This window comes from Glossina fuscipes, unplaced genomic scaffold, assembly GCF_014805625.2.
Source record: "Glossina fuscipes isolate IAEA_lab_2018 unplaced genomic scaffold, Yale_Gfus_2 42, whole genome shotgun sequence".
NCBI lineage: Eukaryota > Metazoa > Arthropoda > Insecta > Diptera > Glossinidae > Glossina > Glossina fuscipes.
The window spans coordinates 1721679-1742398 of NW_023998426.1; the positions used below are offsets into that span (position 1 = coordinate 1721679).

At 33.0% G+C, this 20720-nt stretch overlaps 1 protein-coding gene and 1 long non-coding RNA gene across 3 annotated transcripts in view; one reads left to right on the plus strand and one right to left on the minus strand.

Annotated features, from left to right (window-relative positions):
• LOC119637045 (serine/threonine-protein kinase N) overlaps positions 1 to 20720 on the minus strand; it is a 128201-nt gene that overhangs the window by 78710 nt on the left and 28771 nt on the right. The window contains exon 1 of one of the 2 annotated variants that reach the window (XM_038032840.1): positions 2862 to 3028. The exons of the other annotated variant lie outside the window; for it this stretch is intronic. Within the exon in view, the coding sequence (XP_037888768.1) occupies positions 2862 to 2930 (69 nt within the window). The 5' untranslated portion in view covers positions 2931 to 3028. Of the gene's footprint in view, positions 1 to 2861; positions 3029 to 20720 lie in introns of those variants that run through there. 2 annotated transcript variants of the gene reach the window in all.
• Positions 4523 to 15802, plus strand: LOC119637047. Its single transcript, XR_005247208.1, has 2 exons — positions 4523 to 6276; positions 15117 to 15802. It is a non-coding gene; the product is annotated as an uncharacterized LOC119637047 (long non-coding RNA).

The following is a 20720-nucleotide window of genomic DNA, read 5'->3' on the forward strand; positions in this document are numbered from 1 at the left end:
GGTGGTGGGTACAAGGAATTCGGTCGGGAAGGTGCCAGTGCCTGGCAACAATATGCTAGCGATAGTAAAAACATCACTGAAGGTGTCGCGATAATTGTTCGTAGTAATCCGGCCACTGTATGAATGGAATCGTAATCGAACTTCGCCCATGCAGAAAATTCGAGTCGTAACATACTTTTGGGGCGTCTTCATCAAAAAAAACCTTGCTTTTTTAGGAGACAATGTGGACAGTGATTCATCAAAGCATGCCACCTACTGCCAATCATGAAGTATTCATGTCTTTTGTGATGGTGGAGAGGACACCACTTTTACCTCTTTCTTTGATTTCCGTTGTAAGCAATTTCTCAGCCCTAGTTCTTCCGCCGATGTTAGCTTTGTGGCGCTGTCACTTTTTCGTCGGTTTTATTATTGGCTGCCCCACAATCCTTTTTCATTTTCGTTGATCTCTGCCAGATAACTTTGGGTTTCACCCCACTATTTATTTCTCTTCGCCGATAATGTTTTACCATATTTTGAATATGTCGTCATTACCGCGGATACTGTCGCACGTTCAGCACCAACTATTTGCCATCTTTCGAAGTGCGACAGACCATGCATTTCACCGATTGCATATTATAACCGCCATAAAACAAAGCGTAACTGAAATATAACCTAAAAGGCTTGGCACTTAAATTGTGCAATAAGTAGTTATCGTATTATTTACAAGGAAACTCCGTTGTCAACATGCAACAAGATGATACTGTCTTGCATAATGTACACTCATAATTTTGTCCATCCCCAATATAACCACACATATATATATATATATATATATAGATATCTACGTATACCTAAATACATATATATGTACGATTTTTAAACAACATATTATAGCATTTTAATAAATTGACACAAAACCGGCCGACGAGAATTTTTGATATAATTTTAAGCGTTATTTAGTTTTATCGCTTTTCTCAAAAGTAAGCGATAAGTCGTAGAGTACACACAATTATATGCCAAATAAGGTATTAACGTCTCAAACAACAACCAAACAACATTCAAAGTTTATTTTCAAGGTTCTTTTTATGGCGGGTTAATGATTGATTTCTACACTTTCGGATGGCGATTGAAGTGCTAATGAAATGTGCCTGGGTTAACAATAACTTATCACAGTTTTTTAACACCTTTGCAAACAAGCACGCATTCGATATATATATATATATATATTTTTTTAATAAGTGTCACCCATAGGTTTCAAAATACAATTTTTAACAAATTTAAATAAAAAAAAAACAAAAAATGTTACCTTGAAAGTAGTGAAATAAAAAATTGAAAAAGCGGTAAGAAAAGCGAAAAGAGAAGTTGTTGAAGATAGAAAGACCAGGTTTGGCCATAGTGGCCTTTCAAGCTTTGCTCATATCTTAGCCTATACCATCTTAAGTGGGGAAATTTTCAAAGTCCTATAAAAAAATTTTTGGGGCAAAACTTAATACAACCCGCACACCGTTGGAAAGGCTATTAATAGAGGATTCACTCTGTGCTCGTTTCATTTTTTTACAAGGGACATGGTTTGGCCACAGTAGCTCCGCAAACTTTCGCTTTATGGCATAGTGTAAAAAAGTTTTGGTTTCGAATATTAAGTAATTTATATAAAGTCATGTTTTGTTTGCAATAATTTGCAAAAAAGTTCTCGAAAATTTCTATATTACTTGTATTTTGAGTTAAATCCCTCCGAGACTTCGTTTAACAGAATTCCGTTATCGGCTTTACAGAAAAAATTTTAGTTTGTTTCTTTGCTAGTTTAGATTTAAACATAACTTCACACCCTTAGCTAATAAACATATTATGTAAGAGTAATGCTAAGCCTAGGGCAGGAATGCTTACAAGTAAAAGTGCCTTGGTTGAGGTCCTTCTTTGCTATCTATATATAGGTTTTTTTTTTTTTTTTTTTTTATTAAGAGCTTCGTTAATCAAAGACCATAGCCAATAATTGTTTTCTTTCGAATACTACATAGTACCTTGTCGAACAAAATAATTCATTCCAAAATATACCCATAAATTCAGGTTACACAAGGAAGCTCTATTCCTGAGCATTGCTCGCTATTCGGATCATAATTTTGTCGACCTAAGTTACAATAACCTTCTTATCCGTTATGATAACGACAGACCGATTCATATTTTTTTCATAAGATGTCCGATTGTTAGCTTGTAATGTGTAAATTTTTCATAAGTAGAGTAAAAATCGAAAGCAAGAAGCTAGAACGCGGTCGATCTAACAATTTCGACATTCAAAGTTCTCATTGACTATAATAGGCAATCATCAAATAAGTATGATATTCGGGCAAAAAATCGACCCCAATTCAGTCGCTTTCTGCTGCCCAACCATCACCTTTGTTCTGAATGTTCACAGCTAACAGCTTAGTAATCATTTGAAGAAGGGCAAATTTTTAAGTTCCTTTGGCTCCTTAAAATAATTTATTAAGAAAGAAAAAAGTTGTTTGCAGTCGATCTTAAACTGCGTTTCCTTTCCCCAAAGTACAAGAAACCTAATCACGGGATATAATTTGAAAAGGAAAAGTTGGCAACTGTATGGACGTGTTGTAAAACGCCATTTTCGAACATTTGTTAATTTGAGAGCAAACAAAAAAATCTGCTCGTGTGCTTTCCAAGCTGATAAAGCGGCCACTAATATATACGGAGCCAGTTTTTTCAGGATTACCCATTACATTAATTATAAATATAGGTAAATGGTTAATGGTGAAGTGTAGTAGATGAATTCACAACTCAGACTGACATAAAATTTGCTAAATTAATTAAATAATAAAAAATTGATTTCTTATAAAGAAAATAGAAAAGGAAAGGAAAACCAAAACCGTACATACATGAATATATCCTTTAAGGCGAGTTCGTAGATCCTTGAAGAATACCATATTCATAGTCAGCGAAGTCATAATGACCGCATTATGTTTTGTTATCTTTTTTTTTTAAATTTTCAACAGAAAATTATTTTTTCTCGTTTCTTAATACGTTACAAAACAGACGTTTCCTTTTATTTAAAGCATAAAATTCAATTTTAGTTTCTTTTTTAATGCAATAAATTTTTGAAAAAGTTTTATAAAATGGTTTGACTATAGTTTTCAAATTAATTGTAGAAAAAGTTTTAATATTGACAATCAGAAAACATTTACATATAAATATCGTAGCAGTTTTGAAAGGGCGTTGACAAATTTATGGGGAATAAGTTGTTTTCTTCCTCTTCTTCCCTTTTTTTTTTTTTGTGTGTGTATCAATAAGGAAAATGCGTAGTTGTTGAAAAATTATTTATAAGAAACCAACCTGAAAAGAGAACAAAAAAAAGGAAAATATTTTTAAGTATTTTTTTTAGAAATATTTTTTTTTTTAAATTAAATTTTAAGTTTGTCAAATTATTACCACCGCATGGCAACTAAAATATGTATTGTTCATATTGTGAAAATACTGAATCTCGTTTGCCGGGAAAATTACACTCATACTGATAAAATTTGATGAGGAATTCCGACAAGGACGGATGGACAGATAATGATATAATACTGAGACCAAAAATTAAGCCCAATATTCAAGTTAAATTGCGCAACTATATCGAATATCAAGGATATCTTTTTTCTAAACCTGAATTAGATCAAAATTTCCTATTATTCCTAAGAAGAAAAAGAGAAAAAGCTTTTGAATTCTTTTGCGACTATAACGGTCGCTTATTTTCTAATATTATCACATGGATAATGGGGTTTCGAAATTGCTAGACAGTCGGACACAAATTTGCCAAAGTCCTTCTAAGGGTATTTCTTTCATTTATTTACTTACGTAAGAAAACTTGGAGTTTATCATTTTTAGAATAAATATAATTTTCAGCTGCAAGCTTCTTAAATCGCTTTTTCGTATTCAGTTTTCTAGCAGGTAGACTATATATGTGCTAGAAACACTGTTTATACATATTCAACGAAAATGGAATTGAAAAACCTTCGAAAAAATGTTCAGCTAAAAACTGTACTTTTATTCCGAAATTTGAAATTTTTTCATTTTCGAAAATTTATTATATTTTCTGCTGAGGTTACAACTTCTCAAAATCATAGAATAATAGAAATTTTTCAGCAACATTTGTACTCAATTACGTGAACATCAATTATTTGCAAACGTTATAGGATGATAAGAGAATAATAGAATCCGAGTCTCCAGGACCTACCCTACCTAAAGGATCTATAAGCATAAAATATTCCGGCTATAAGCGAAATGGTTAGTATCGATTGTGCAGTGTTTACTGAGTAAAAAAAGTTGTGGCGAGCCACCCTACAGTTATTGATCTAACGACTTTTTTAAATAGAGAGTTATAGGAGGTATGGTTGAAAAAGCAATCCGATCGGAACCACCTTCAATAGAGTTCGTTCTTAGGCCAAAACCAGTGTATCAAATTTCATCAAAATATCTCTGAAATTGCGAGATGTAGGCCGAACGCAGCATAGACAGACGGACAGACACGCTTAAATCGGTGTAAAAAATCGATCGGTAAAACAAAAAGTGAATCTATTTCGAGTTATTCTGGGTATTGCAGACATCCGCACAAACTTAATATACCCATACGCCAGACATGGTACAGGGTATTAGAACTAACGTCAATATGAAAATTATTCTTTTTTACTTTTAGCCAAATTTTAATTAAGCAAAATAATGACTGGATTTTCACTTGAGAATGCAGTTCAAATATCCAAACAGTCGAATGAAAACAGAATACGGGCCAATTGTCCGCTAAGCTCGATAAAGTGGACAATCGATTTTTTCCAACATTTAAGATGACCGGTCCCGTGTAACCTCCTTTCTATATCATGCTTAATTGTTTGTCGTTGAGGAAAAAAAAGTTACAAAATGATGTCATTTTTATGAACACAGTTTACCTAATGGTCGGGAGCTAAATGTTAACTTCCTAAGGAATTTTAATTGACTACAATGTTTTTTTTTTTTTTACATTTAATAACAAAGGGAGTCAATTATAAACACTTTCCGAAACGATAAAATTCAATTCGATTTGCATCAAAATAAGACATGAATAATGAGATGAAATTTGTTCTAGAAGGTTTTTTAATTAATTTACGTTGAAAAACAAAAATTTGTCAAAAGGAAAAATATTTGACATCAGATTCGATAAATTATATGGGAAAGTGTTTTTATATCCAACAGCGAAGGATGAGAGGTATATTCATTTTGTCAAAACGTTCGCAACTCTCAGAAGAAAGCCTCAGAGACAACACAAAACACATATTTTGTTGATCAGCATCAAATGGTGAATCGAGTAAGGGATGTCCGTCTGTCCTTCTGTCCGTCTGTGTAATACTTGTTGCATTCCCTTGCCATAAAAATGGAGGAGCAACTTTGTACGCGGGCTGGAATTGAAAATGGGCCAAATCGATTAAAGTACAGACCTAGGGTACCACATAAAAAGGATGGAAAAGTTGTTTCTTTGATCATTTCTCACAAGCTATAAGAGATACATTTTTTATAAAAATTTATATGTGTTTTCTATGGGTAATGCTGTAGTGGCTGTGCAAAAATCGAGAATATCGGTAACGCCTACCCACTATTATAGTGTACAAAAACCTATTTTTTTTTTAATATCTCTATAACGCGCGGATGACGGCTTCAAAAGCCCCATAATGTTTGTAAATTCTTGTACAGTTTCGAAATCGGAATGCATCTAAGCATGTACGTCTGTTCATCACTCCATGTGTACGTCTCCCCGACTTTGTGGCATCTACGGTAAACCTTCTCTCTATCGTAAAAATTGCAAAACCTGATAAAGAACGCGCCTACAACGCCCACATACCTATGAAAAAAAAACACCGTTTTGTTTTGGCTTATTGCTGATAGATTACAACACTGTCCACTTTTATTCTGAAAATAGAAAAACTCATCCAATATCGTAGAGTGTGAAAGCTTATCTATTTTTCTTTGGTCTTTTTTTTTAGAATAACGGTGATATGGAAGACTTTCTAAGAAAAGGGAGAACGAAGTACATATCCATGGTGCGTTATATGTGTCATGCAGCATTTAGCAAAAATTTAGCAGAAAAACGGATTAAAAATGTCACAATGAACTCAGATAATGATAATTGGGAGGGCAAAGTTAGACGAAAAAGAAGTCAAAAAGTTTGGAAAGTCGCGAGAGTCGGGCCAACAGAGATAAATCGCAACCCTCGAATGGACAAGACCAGGACGAGAATTAAATCGTTGTAACATACAATTTCCTGCAAATCGTTTATCCATACATCTCGTAAGAATTGTAGATAAAACCTATAGTATCCTAAATGACATAATTTCGTGGTACAAACTTAATTTCAAAGGGAGTTCAGGAAATCTAAATCGCAGAAGACGGATTTGTGTTACATTATTTAGTCCAAAAGAAGTAAATTCTGGGACTAAACAAGTGTAGCGAATATTAGCAATCAGCAATCAAGCCTATAGGTTCTTCTTTTTTAAAAGATAAAGTAGAGATTTAGTGGAAATATGTTTAGTCTTAAAAAAAAAATTGAGGTTAAAAAAATTTGGTTTTTCGATCTTCAGCTGGACATCAAAAATTTTTTTCACACATCCTTTTTTTTTGTCGTTGAAAGATTGTCCTTGCGATTGCAGTGCATTTCGTCGCTTAGTTTGTCTCACACGTTTCAATTCATGTCATCGCACACATCTCGTGGGGAACGGAGGTGTGGAATGAAAAAACTAAACTCAAGTTCAATCGTTTCCATTCATTCATATATTCTTCGGCCTAAACAGAAAACTTAACATCTCAGGAAGAAGATAGTACACCTAATTGCTCTTCAAGTTAGTGCTAAAAATTTTAAATTCTTATGAATATTTAAAAAAATTTTTCCTTTTGATTACATGTACGTTCAACTTAAATGGCAACGAAGTAGTTTTATTACTACATCACTTGTTATACAAATGTGCGGAGGTATACAACAGCCAGAAGCACTTAAGTTGAATCTACCTTTTAAGATACCGATCGATTCGGGAAGTGATGCTAACCTTATCTGTCCGCCTATCTGTCTTGCTCTCTTGCGATCAATCGACAAGTCGCAATTTTTAAAATATTTTAGTGCAATTTGCTACAAGGATATGTTTTCGCCCAAGGACAAACGACATTGAACGACGGTCCTGGTGGGACCACATTTCCGATCACTTCCCATGTGGCGTTTTATTTTCAAAATTCGTTATACGAGTAGCTAGAGGATGACATGGGGTATTTTGCGGTGGACCGCGGCACTCTATAACTAAATTCTCATCATTTACAGAAGGTTTTCATTTTTTGCTTCAATATTATTATTATTATTACTATTAATTTCGCCAGAGAAATAAATTCTAAGACTAAACTCTTAAAAGCACTAACATCTAAGGCTATCGGCTTTTATTAAAAACTCTACCGCACTTGAGATTCAGTACAAAGTAATCTTTGGCTGAGGCTTAAAAAAGATTTCATTGCTTAAAGAATAGCGATTTTAGCGCCGAAGATCTATGGACGGTTCTCAAAAACACGGAGTTGTAGGCTGACAGTATCTAACACAATCGCTGGCAATCAGTAACGAAGCGATTGATGCGTTTAGGTCAAACGCATTAAAAGACAAGCTGCCGCAATGCATTCGTATTCGTTCGCATTCTTCCCCCTCAGTTGCCGTTGGTGTCTTGATGATTGGCACACAACCTGCTTGACTGACACTTTCGTTCTCATCAAAAAGTCAAAAATTAAATCGATACGTGGATAACCTCAAACCATAAGCACTTTTTTCGACGCAGATCCGTACGCTCTCCGAAAGTGAAGAAAGAATGTAGTGACCAGCAATGAACAATGTATGGGATAGTAAAGCATATGATCAGTTCATCGCAATCAGGCGTCGAATGTCGAAAATAAGATGAAAGCAAAGTTTATTTAAGAAATTGTTTAGTGAAGAAAGAATTGCTTGCACTTAAGCTACAAAATTTTCAAAACAAACCATCTGTGTTGATCTATGAAGTTGATGTCTATGTCAACAGCAATTAAAGGAAAATTCATTAAGAAAAGCATGCAAATATTTTTTTTTTGCCACATACGCATGCAGCCAACGCATCTTAGTTATGCTTAGAATTGAATATTTTTAGAATGTTAAATAAAAAAGAACTTCCCCTTACATTGCCTATAAAGATGAAAAATAAAAAAAATTCAATTATATGAAAAGAAGAAATAAAAAAAAAAAAAAATAAAAAAATTGTATTCGAAAAATTTTTGTATTAAAGTAAAATGCGAAAAAAGAAAGTGAATTTCTGACCGCATTAACTAAACGAAAAGTTAAAGAAAAACCAGAAAATATTTTTAGATTTTCTAAGCACCTGTTCAACATTATGGCGATACGAGTAATTGGAGAAAAAACAAATTACCGACAGCAGCAGGCTCCAACATCTAGCAGTTAGGCAGGCGAAAAGACAACTCAGCTAACTAAGTGTACATATAAATCTACGCTTACATAAGGTCAAGAAAAATAAGTCAAGTCAGCGTTGTTCGACTTCAAATAAGCCTTATAATCAATAAATTTTCCAAATTCGATTCATCGTTCGTACCTAAAATACGCTAATAAAGAGCTAAAGTAACGTTGCTGCAGCGTTACGGGAAAATGAAAAAATAGGTTTACTTTGGTTGGCAATAGGAAGCCGAGCCTACAGTGCGATTCTTACGCATGGGTTTTCGTTAGGATAGGAGAAGTTCTCCTTCAAAAGAAGCAAGAAGAAAGGATGCAATCAAATTCTAAATACAACATCATTTAAATGGTCGCTACGGTATAGTGAAAGACAGATGATTGCCGCGTATGAGTGCTGATTATACAAATGCAAACCTTAATTGAACATAGCATAGGGAAAGACATAACCATTTTGATGCTACAAAATGTAGCCGCAATACTTAGAAGAAGAATGATATCACCACCCTCCTCGGAAGGCAACAAACAGCAGATAGCATTGAAAAAGGGGTACGAAGTGTACGGTTCGCAAATCACTTATGCGCAATATCGAATCGATATTTCTGGATGTTACAATCTTGGTGATTAATTAACATGTTTTTCATTCGCTGTTAGTGGAGTTATGTTAAGGTTCCGTTTACACTGACTTTATGCAACTGTTTTGTTCATTTAACTTTTTTCCTTTTTTTTTTTCTTTTTAATAGCTTTGCTTCATCATTAACATGTAGAAGTTGCTAGAAGTTTTGTTTTGGTTTCAGATGTTTTTTTTTTTTTGTTTTTGCTTTAGTCACGGGTTCGTTATTGTTTTACATAAAGTTTTTTTTTTTTTTTTTTTTTTTTGTTTTTCTTTTGAATTGTTTGTGCAACAGTATGTTGTTGTTTGTTTTATATAAAAGTTACACGAACTTTTGAATACATCGCGCGGCTGATTAATGAAAAAAGAAAATACTTTTGTAATTTTGTTTATGCTCGTCTCGTTCCGCGCTCTTTTCAGTTCGCCCAACGCTGAATTTAAAAACTATAAAAAATTTTTACAAAAAAATGTTTTTTTTTTTCGTAAATATTCATGAGATATATAAAATGCTATAAAAAATAAAAAAACAATAAATTTCGCTCAGATATATATTTAATTAAATTCCCAGATTATTAACAATAAAGAAACCAAAAATGTTTCAAAATTATTTCCAAATGTTAACCTAAAGTTATTCACTTTTCTTAAGTAATGTTTTTGCGTTTAAGTTCATCATAAGAGGGTAAAAAAAAAAAAAAAACCAGAAATGGATGTCAAAGATTTGATAAAATCATATAAAGAGGACGGAGAAAGACAGTGGGAGAGAGGGAGTGAGAGGGAGGGAGAGTGAGAGAGAGGTGGCAAAGGGGTATATTTTGTGCGAAAGGACTTCAAATAAAGACACCTTTTGTTATACCGGCCGATTTAAAATCAATTTCTGAATCGATCGAAACTTGTTTGTCCGTCGGTCCGTCCCGATTTCTTGTGTTAAACATACAGGACGCTATTTTTACGCGACGCGGTTTGATCCAAAGACAAACGCTATCTAAAATGGGTTGGATCGGACCACTTTTTTGATCGCTTGCCATATAAACCCTCACTTCGAAAAGTAGTTATTTGCATAATTAGTATTTAGTTATTAGCCATGGACTACTATTTGTTTCCACTTATATTTAAGTTATTTTAAAACTAGCGCTTTAACGGAACACTGAGCAAAAGACGAGATCATTTGGCTCGTAACTACACGGATTTTTAACAAGAGATATAGATAGATGTCATGACAATCACATTTGCTACATAAAAACAAATAAATAATCGGTCAACGCTCGACGTTGGACAGCCTACAGCACTTCGCTTAATAGAGACATTTTGTTCATTTTCGTTACAATGGATTGAAAATTATCCATACTGGAGAATGGAGGAAAGCATCAACTAACGTGGCCAAAGTTAGCAAGTGGTTGCTTTTCATGAGAGACCCTTTATATGATTTGGGCAAAAAATCAATCATAGTAAGCTTGGTATTCTGGATAGAAGACTTCTGCAGTGAATGACAGAAAAATGAAGTCCACTATTTTTATAGCAGAAATGATATTCTTGGTATTGGATCATGACCTTATTTAAGTGAAATTCCCCACCATCTCTGTAGAGGAAAGCTTCACATCTGCTATGATAGATTCCACGTTATTTTATGATTATACGTCTTCATTAAAAAGAAACAAAAAAAAAAAAAAAAGAAAAAAGAGATATGAATGTGTTAACCATTTTAACTGCATTGGATAGACAATTACCTAAGGTAATTAGCCAAAAATGTTAGGAAAATATTTCTTCACTTTGCACTTTTAAGTATTTTGAATTTTTAATTGGTGCTTGCGGTAAGCGCTTCATTTTTTTAAAGTAACATATAAAAATTTCTTGCTATTTAGGCATTACTTTTGGAGCCTTTTCTTTATTTAATTTCACCGTTTTTCTTCTTCTTTTTATTTACATTCATTTCATCTTTGTACATATTTTGCATATTCGGCTCTTTTCTATTCTATTTATACATATATTTGAAATATGGTGAAGTTATTGTTTTTCATAGTACAAATATTTCCCACAAGAATTCTCTGAACAGTAAATCTGCCAAAGATTTAAGTTTTTTTATGTCTGCTATGATAACAATGGTCTGCAGAGGCGGTATTTGGCCTCAACTTGCACCTGCCGACAGTATGGCTAAGAGCCGGGGAATTGCAAACACAGACAAGCGCACACTTCATTACGCACGTCGAGCTTGGCCTACACGGTTATAAGTTGCCAATAAAACAAGAATTGAAGTGAGCAGATCACGTACAACACATCTTGTTAATAATCCCCTAAAGGTTTACATTCGTCCGAATTAAATTAGCTATAACTTCACATGTCTCCTGGTTGAAAAAACGGCAAAGTGTACATTAAAATTCCTCTTCGCCTGATTAAAGCAATTGCCTGGAAAGTGAAAGCCACTCAAAAGGCTTGCATCGATCTAAGGTAAAAAGTCTCGAAAATTAAACGTAGAAGCTTGCACAGTTTGTATTACTCCACGGGGCTGGGCGACAAACGGTTTAAGTAACGAGCGTTAACCAGCCCAATGCAGATAATTCCCATTGTTTAGGGGGCTATAACAATCCAAAATCACCAGACAAACGCCCTGAGTAGAGGCCATTACCTCTCCTCCAAGCAATACGGAGCCTATATAAGGTTTTTTTGTGTCCGGCTATTTAGAAGAACTACTCATAGCGACCAAGAAACTTGCCAAACGGTTGTTCTCGGCTTCCAAATTTCAAGATGCAGATGAACAGATGTTCAATGCCCCCTAATAGATCTTTCTAAAGCGAAGATTAAGTACTTCGGCAATGTATATTTACCCTTTCATACATGTCTGGTCAAAGGAAAATAAGAAGCTTTTTATACTCAGGCTATCGAACAGATTTTTCTAAAACAGAGTATAAATATCTCTGCATTGTTCGGATCTTTCGAGACAAAAATCATCCTGTTGTGAGGCACATTGCGATCATTAGGCTTCTATTTATCCAAATGTTATGCATGTTTGAAAGAAAGTTGCACACTGAGGAATGTGCTTTTCCCACGCAGACAACCGTAGCTTCATAGTACGGCTGGAAAGTGTTATTTTAATAAATTTCTGAGTTCTCCTTCAGAACAGACACTCTACAAAATATGAATTGGAAATTTAGAACAAATAGTTTCCTAAGTTTTCTAAAAAACTTTATGTCCGCCTGAGTGGCCGAGCAAACAAAAGTCTCAACTAACAACTCAGTGGTCGTGGGTTCAAATCTGAAGTGCAATAGAGTTTTTAATAAAGCCGAAAGCCTTAGATGCTAGTGCTTTACGGCTTTAATCTTAGAATTTATCCTCTGGCTAAATTTATAAGAATAATAATAATAATAAAAAACTTTATCATGGAACAGATTTGTTTAAATTTACGAAAAGTATAAGTTTCCTTCCAAAACAACTTTTTCTCAGTGGATAATTTTTCGATATATATAATAAGTGTTCTGACTTTTATTTGTTATAATAAAAGAGTTTTTTTTTTTGTATTATTAAAACGAAATAATATCTAACGAGATCAATTTTAGAAATTTTAAACACATATAAGCAAGCAACGCTTTTACCCATAACCTGTTCTGAAAAAAGAAAAAAAAAAAAAAAAGAAACAACAGCAAGAACAGCAACAATAGTAAACCAAATTGCTTACATGAGCCAACATATCGGATACACAGCCATTTACATAAATTTCTGCAATTGTTCTGAATTTATTGTTATGTTTACAAAAAAAAAAAAAAACAAAAAGAAAAACTTTGATTATATTCACGCCAATAAGTCTATTAAGTTTATCCCACAGCTTTAAATCTTCAAAATTACAATGCAACCAATGATGCACCGTACACTGCTGATCATATAGCTTGAAAAATTTAACCAATATAGTTATGGTTGTGTGTTCGTTTATCTAGCTATGTATTTATAAGAAGATAATTAACTCAAAGTGTCCTGCATAGCATTAAACGAAATCTTATTACCCTCACCTAAGTGAGTTTGACTTACAGTTTGAAAAAATTCTAATGAGTAAACTAACCTTTAAGGTCTCACATAACACTTTATAAGATATGCCCAACAGTATATGTAAATTAAAATAAATATTAAAAATCTGTAACTTAAGCTGAACAGTAAAGTTACGTAAGTTACATTTCAATTATGGAACTGAATGTCTATCCTTACAGGTCAAGTCGCGCTTATATTGTCGTCTTTTATTAATTTATGGTAATGCTGTTAGCATATACTACATATCATAGAGCATTAATAGTAGTTGTGGAAAGATTCGATCTAAGCCAACAACAATAATTTCTTTTTGCTTTTTATTTACTTTAACCCAAATTTTTCGTTTGTCAACAATTAAAGTGCATGTGAGCTGAATAAGTAAATTACTTACGTACACATAAATGTAAATATTCTAGATACAAAAATTTTAGTGGACAGACAGACACACAGCTTAGCGAGCATATGATACAAAAAAGAAGTCAATTCAGAAAACACAGAAACAAAAATTTGTAGAAAGTAAAAAAAAAAAAAAAAAAAAATTAATAGAAAAACTTACTTAAAATACACTTTCATTTTAAGCATTAGGTATTGAATCTAAATTCTTAAGAAAGTTGAAACGTTTTCGATTTTATATTATAGATTAAAAAAAGAGTGAACGAACAATTTTGGAAAGTCTTGAACATTTTAATGATAGCGATGAAGGAAATGAGGTAATTATCGGTAAATACATTTACTTTCAAAGCAATTTTCCAAAGCCGGGCTATCCTGTACTATGATAAAAGTTCGATAGAAGGCATATTTAAAATTACTTTGTTTCTTTTTATACACTCCGCGACTTGCGGTATAGGATAATAAATTTGTTTGAGCTTATGTAACGCCCAGGAGGGCCCACCGTTTTGTTATAATCAACGATTCAGTATCACTTGCCCACTGAATCATTCTGGTCTAAGCCTGTCTGTCCATCTTGCTTGTTTTGCGTTTAGCCTAAAGGCCGTCAAGTTTGGAGATACTTTAATAAAACTTCATACGCTGACGTGCTTTATACCGGGATTCCCGTATAATATTGAAAGCCTGTTAAATGTCATGTGTAACAGACACTAAATTTCTCCTGAAAAATTTAAATTTTGAACCCATTCCCATATAACCGTTTCTACCTCAAAAATGGATCTATATATATTAAAAAGATCTAATTCTCAATAGTAATTTTGACAATGAAAATCAATCTTTTTTTTCTGAGGCTCGTCCCGTATAGGACTAATTGTTAGTATTTTATGATGGAAATTTGACCATAATAGAAACTGGACATGAAAACTGATTCGGCAAATTTTTTAACATATGGATCTATTTGTAGGATCCTATCTCTAGCATCTGGCGAGAAAGTCGAATTTTTAGTTTTTATGGCGTAAACAAGTAAAATCTCATAAAACCTTTAGGACATCAACTAAGTTTGCTAAATTTGAATCACGTCATGCGAAGCTTTGAACACCCTTCCAATAGGCGAACTCTGATGAAAAGCATGCTTTAACATGAAAATAATGCATAATTTGTGGGGTATTATCACCAAAACGAGCGAATAGTTACAAGGTGATGTAGTGTAGGGTGTTTAATAGTCATCCTTGCCCAACTATAATTTTCCAAATGGAAAATTTAAAAAAAACAACATAACTAAATTTCAATGCTTTTACTTTTTTGTTATGCTATTGCGAAGCAAGTCTTATTCTTCTTTTTTATATAGGTACTGCAGCATAACTTGTCTCTGTAATAGCTTATATTCATATGGGACAAAAAAAATTGTTGTTGGCTTTTAAACATAAAGTTGTTCTTAATTTATGTTGCACTGTAAACTTTTCCTTTGATCGATTTTATTTGCAATGATAGCAAGTATGCGAAAACTTTCAATGTTTTTGCCAAATTTAAAGACGATAACCGAATTTTTGTCATCAAGAGAATATTTAACGCAGACGGACAGATGGACTGATCGATGTATAATTAATTGAGAATGACTATCGACACAAAAATACTTAACAGGCTCTCTGAAATTTCTTTCAGAACGTTTCAAACATTTTCATAAAACAAGAAGAAGAAGAAGAGGATTGGTACTTTGGGCCTCGGTGAGCATGGCTAATTTTTCTCATTTTCACAGTCCATAAGTAAAGAGGGAAGAGCTCATATTTTTGTTTGAAGCAGCATTTCCTTTTTTTGGTCACACGTTAAATACCATTGTGGATATGTTCTAAGACCGATATGGATTAATTTCAATATTGAGCAGCGTGCAATCTCTTCCCCGAACACAAACGGACACATCGACAGATCGCTTCAGAATCTGATATAGATCAAGAATATTTTCACATAAATATGCCGCCAAAAAAAAACAAAAGCCTTCAACTTCTCACTGTAAGAACTAGTTCATGAGGCAGCTTCGGAATTAATTTTAACCAATATCAGCGCATGTAAAAACCATGGGTGAACTTTCCTGGAAGCTATCTTCTACAATTTCTTTGGCATAGAATTGAAAAATAAACATAGCACCAATTTTTCTGTCCACTTGCGCATTGTAGCCACTGTTACGACAAACATTAAATAGAATGCTGATCAATAGTAAAAGTGGTTGAGGCTTCCTTATGGATACTGTAAACAATGACAACACGACCAACCAGATTCTAAAGTAATGGACATAAAAATACCTATTTGCGTGTTATAGTCAGAATACGTACAATAAGTAAAGTAAGTAAGTAAGTATCGACATAAAAACTAAGATATTATTTATTATAGCTATGATTTTTATAAGTTAATGTGAACAATTCTTTCAAAGATGTGGACATTAAACTTTAATTGGTTTAGACCGAATCAAGGCTAAGTTAAAAATTAAGTAATTGCTTACAATAATTTATATGTAGGTATAGATAGAAAGAAAGAATTTTAACTTACTTTCACGGATGCCTGCTTTTATATACAATAATCTAAAGCTTTCTCTCTTTATTGTTTTCATTAACATTTATTTTATTTATTTTTTTTTTTTTTTTTTTTTTTTTTCTATATATAATTTATAAAGACTTTTTTTTTCTTTTTTTTTTTAATAATTTTTTACAACATGATCACGTTTCATTTGTTGAAGTACAGCAAAACACACCACGACTTACTTCAAGACACTGAATATTGCAGGAATATACTTTATAAGCACTTAATAAAAAACAACATATATCGCATAGAATTTATAAACACAAGGAAGGAAAGAAGGAAAGATTTAACTCTTCACGATCAATAAAAGTAATAAAAATAAAATTTGCGCAGGCGCGTAGGCGTCGAACAAGAAAGCATACAACAATCTCAAGGTATATGTATACATACATACATATCAAAAATAAAAAAAAAATAAAAAAACATACAATATACAACAACAACAAAAATGAATGAATAAATAAAATGAAAAATGAAAAAATTAAAACTTCCTTCCATGCAGACTACAACACGTATAAGCTCCTGTTGGTTTTATAGGTTAACTCTTTTTCAGCTATATATGAAGACGACCTATTTTTTTTCCTTTTTTATAATAATTTAAAAATATTTGCTAAAGAATCGATAATAATAATAATAATAATAAACTCTATATTATAAGCAAGAGTTTTAAATTGTATATCACGAAAAACATGCGCCTTTTTTTTTTTTTTTTGTTTTCTTTGTCTGCATTTAATAACGCGCAGGCATAGGGAAAAGTGAAGAAAAATCCCAAAAACTTTAATCGTAAACTAAAACAATAGTTAGTCGATAATGTTCTTGTTCTTTTTCTTCTCTATGCTATTACAATAATTAGTATTTATGCACACAATCAATGATTATTTTCTTCGACTTTTGAAAACAAATCGAAAAAAAAATTTTTATTTTTTTTTTTAATTTTCAGATTCCAAAGTATTACGCACCACTGAGACCACCTTAAATTGTCGTTCAGACTTAAATTGAAAGCAGTTGACCGAAAAAAAAATAGAAGCAATTTTTCTTTTTTCGTTTTCTGAATTTTCTGTAATTTTTCTTCTTGCTTCGCAACAATCACTCAGAGTGAACCGTATAACAAACACAAATCGCTCGCGTTATATTAATGCCGCACAACCGGCTTCAAGCATTGAAGGAGACTAACTAACTTAAAAATCGTAACATTAAAACAAAAAAAAAAAAAAACGAAATAAAAAAAAAAAAATTCCAAATGGTCTTCTGACAACAAAAACAACGAACAACAAAAATAAAAGAAGAAAAAAGAAGCAAGTAAAGCAAGAGATACTACTACTACACCACTACACTAAACGATGACTTTTGTTTGTTGTTTAGGTAATCGCTAAACGCAGAGAACCAACCGAACAATCCTAAAAGAGAAAAGAAGAGAGATTAAAGTCTCTCCGCAATTAAATAAATTAAAAAAAATAAATAAATAAAAAAAATAAAAATAAAAGCAAAAATAAATGAAAAAAAAACTTATTTTGAATTTATTTGCAATCTAAAGAAAGGCTTTAAAACAGTAGAAGAAACTCTTCTCAATTTTGTGCGCCTATATAAAGTCAGCTCACATTTGAATGCAATAAGTGTGCAAGTGTGTAAGCGTGTAAGCGTGTAGGCCTATATCTTTACGTTGTATCTTCAAATTAACTTAACGAGAAGTTTGCATTATGTTCCTTATATCAGCTGTTTGCTTGCTTGTTTGTCTTGCTATCATTCCTTTTATTTTATTTAACTTTAAAAGAAAGTCAACATAATTTAAGAAAATATTGTTCTAAAGGGGAAAAAAAAAAAAAAAAAAGATAAAAACAAAAACAAAAACCAGAACTTTACTTAAGAGATTATTTACTTGAGTGAATGAATGCGCATATCAGCAAAGGTACGCCTATGTAGATACGGCCTGTCCTCATCTCCTTTTCTTGCTATTTACTTTATTCGTTTCTTTTTTTTTTACTGGGCAATTTATGCCTTCAACAATTACAAACACATTATATAAAATATTTTCAACCGCAAGTTTTTATTTTTAATTTCTGAAAACTGGTAAAAAGATCCTCGGCCCTGTTTTTTGACGAAGGAGTTAATAGAAATCAGAGAGAGTTCAAATCGGATGTCGGGGAAAATATATAAGCTATCGCGCAATGAAATCTGGAGACTGTCTTGAACTTACGTTAGACCTCTTGCTCACCAAAAGAAGGAATGCGTCCATATATCTCTCTCCAACCCGGACTCGGGGCGCTTAGTGTACTTTTTCACACTCATTGTGCCATCGGTCACCTAGAAATATCTATCCGGATGAACGTGAATCCTAAAAAACCGTAAACAAAAATAAATTCGAAAAACAGTTGGGGATGAAGTAACTGAGCAACATCTAGTTCTACTTCATGACCGCATCTTTGCCAATCACATCTCCTTTAGCGCGGTGGGAGGAAATTGGTTAAAAATAAGGGTCGGTTTTGAAAAAAAAAAATAATTGAAAAAGAACATATAAACTGAGCCGATGTTTTTCACTGCATTTTCCCTCTTTTTTTATTTCAAGGGAGAGATAAAGACAAGCCTACATCTAACCAATTCTGTCCGATCTTCGCTACGTGTTCATTTACAGCGGACATCCTTTCAATTGTTAATCAAGAGCTAAAAGCAAAAAGAAGAGATTACGCGCTGGATAAGTTTCTGCAGGATCCGGAGATCTATAGTAAGGCCCTACCGGGTTTTACCGAGATGGATGTTCTGTGCCTTAAGAATTGTCATAATGACGGCAAGAAGTTAATGCGTCCATGCAAGACAAAAGTTTCTGTTTTCCTAGCCTAGCCTAGCCCAGCGCTTAATCGATCGGCCACGAAGAAGACGGGCGACAGAATTATCGCAGAAAGGCATTAAATAATTCTTAGGTAATCGCGGATCAAAGAATAAAAAGTGTATCTATATATGAATATGCAAGCACACCAAAGACAAATGCTTATAATTAATTACAAGTGTATCGAAGCATTTCCTTCAAACTTCCAAAATTAGCTGAGCTTTTTTATTCATTATTAAATTGGACAATTAAGTGTAAGAATTATTTCTAGCCTAACGGAAGATGTCATTGTAATGCAAGCACAAAAAATAGCCAAACAACATGTATGTATATCAAAGTACAATATTTGTTAAAACAAATAAAAACATTATAAGCGGGCCAGGCCGCCATAAAATACTCTACATCACATTGCCTAACAGAATTCTTATTTTTGTATGAAATTACTTATGATTAATGATTTTTCAGAAGAGAGTGTTATAAGGTGTGCGGTTGAAAAAGTGGGCCGATCCGAACCATTTTCAATTGCTTCCGTCCGTTGGGGCAAAGCGCGTCTGTGTGCCAAATTTCATCAAAATATCTCAAAAGTGCCGACCTGCAGCTTGAACACAAGCATGCATTGGTGGACAGACAGGTTTAGATCGACTTAGAAAGTGATTCTGAATCGATTAGTATAATAAAAGATGGATTTATCTCGCATTCTTCTGGATGTTGCATATATTCGCACATACTTAACATAGTCTTGTGCCACAAGTGACGCACAATTGAACGTAAGTTAAAAAATGACATTATAACTTTAAATGCAAATAAATAAACGAATAAGGACCTAAAAGACCTATATATACATGATCACGTCTCCGTAGTTTCGTTTTGCAAAACCAACTAAATATACGCCCAGTCTTCGGTGTTAGACATGTATGCACTAATGATAACCAAAGGTATGATTTACAACACCCTTTCAGCGCCGTTATCGTTTAAATGTCATAAAATTTGTTCTTGTGCTTGCTTGTCAACGTCTCTATCACACTTTGTATCAAATTTCGTATTCTGAAGCAAAGTGACAGCGAAACGCTCCAATATCAGCTTTTGCGCTAAAACAGAGTTGTTAACTTACGTAAATCATAAAATCAAATATAAAAGATGATCATGATGATGTAATGCTGATGATGTAAAAGGTACAAATTTACGGTAAATTAATTTAATATAATAAAACTTATCTCAATTCGAACGATTCTGTTGATTAGTAAATAATAAATTAATAGAAAAAACAAAAGTTTTATATAGTTATACCTTTGCTTATTTATTGTCTGCGTAAAAGTCTAGCAGTTATTTGGTTTCTTCTACATTCTATGCACTTTTCTTTTATATTTTCTTCCAATTTTTGAAAATTTTCTCCTAACACCATTAGACTACTACTCGATTCTATGGAATAAAAATGGTCAGCTACCTGCGAAAGACGTCATATTTTTTGAAGTCTTCACACTTATGCGTAAGTGTCCAGAATACCAAAAAGCGCTTAAAGATAACAACAAACACCGATGTTGTTTTGTTGTTTGACAACAACATATGGTCACTAATCTATCACTGATTGTGCTTAGTATAAGGAGGTTAGATTGAAAGATACTTAGTGTTGCACACAACGTAACCGCTTCAACTGAGTCGGCCTCAGTTTTGTACAACCGATCTTGTCAACTGTCAACCGCGTGCCTTCTTTTTTTCTTTTACTTGTTTGTTATCAACAATTCTTCTTCTTTATCCAGCCCGTGTTGTCAACAACATGTCTGCTTATCCTCATTCTACATATACATGCGAAAAACTATGCCAATCTTCTACAAGTTACAAAATCAATTCTGAAAAGTCTAAATAAAAAAAAAAAA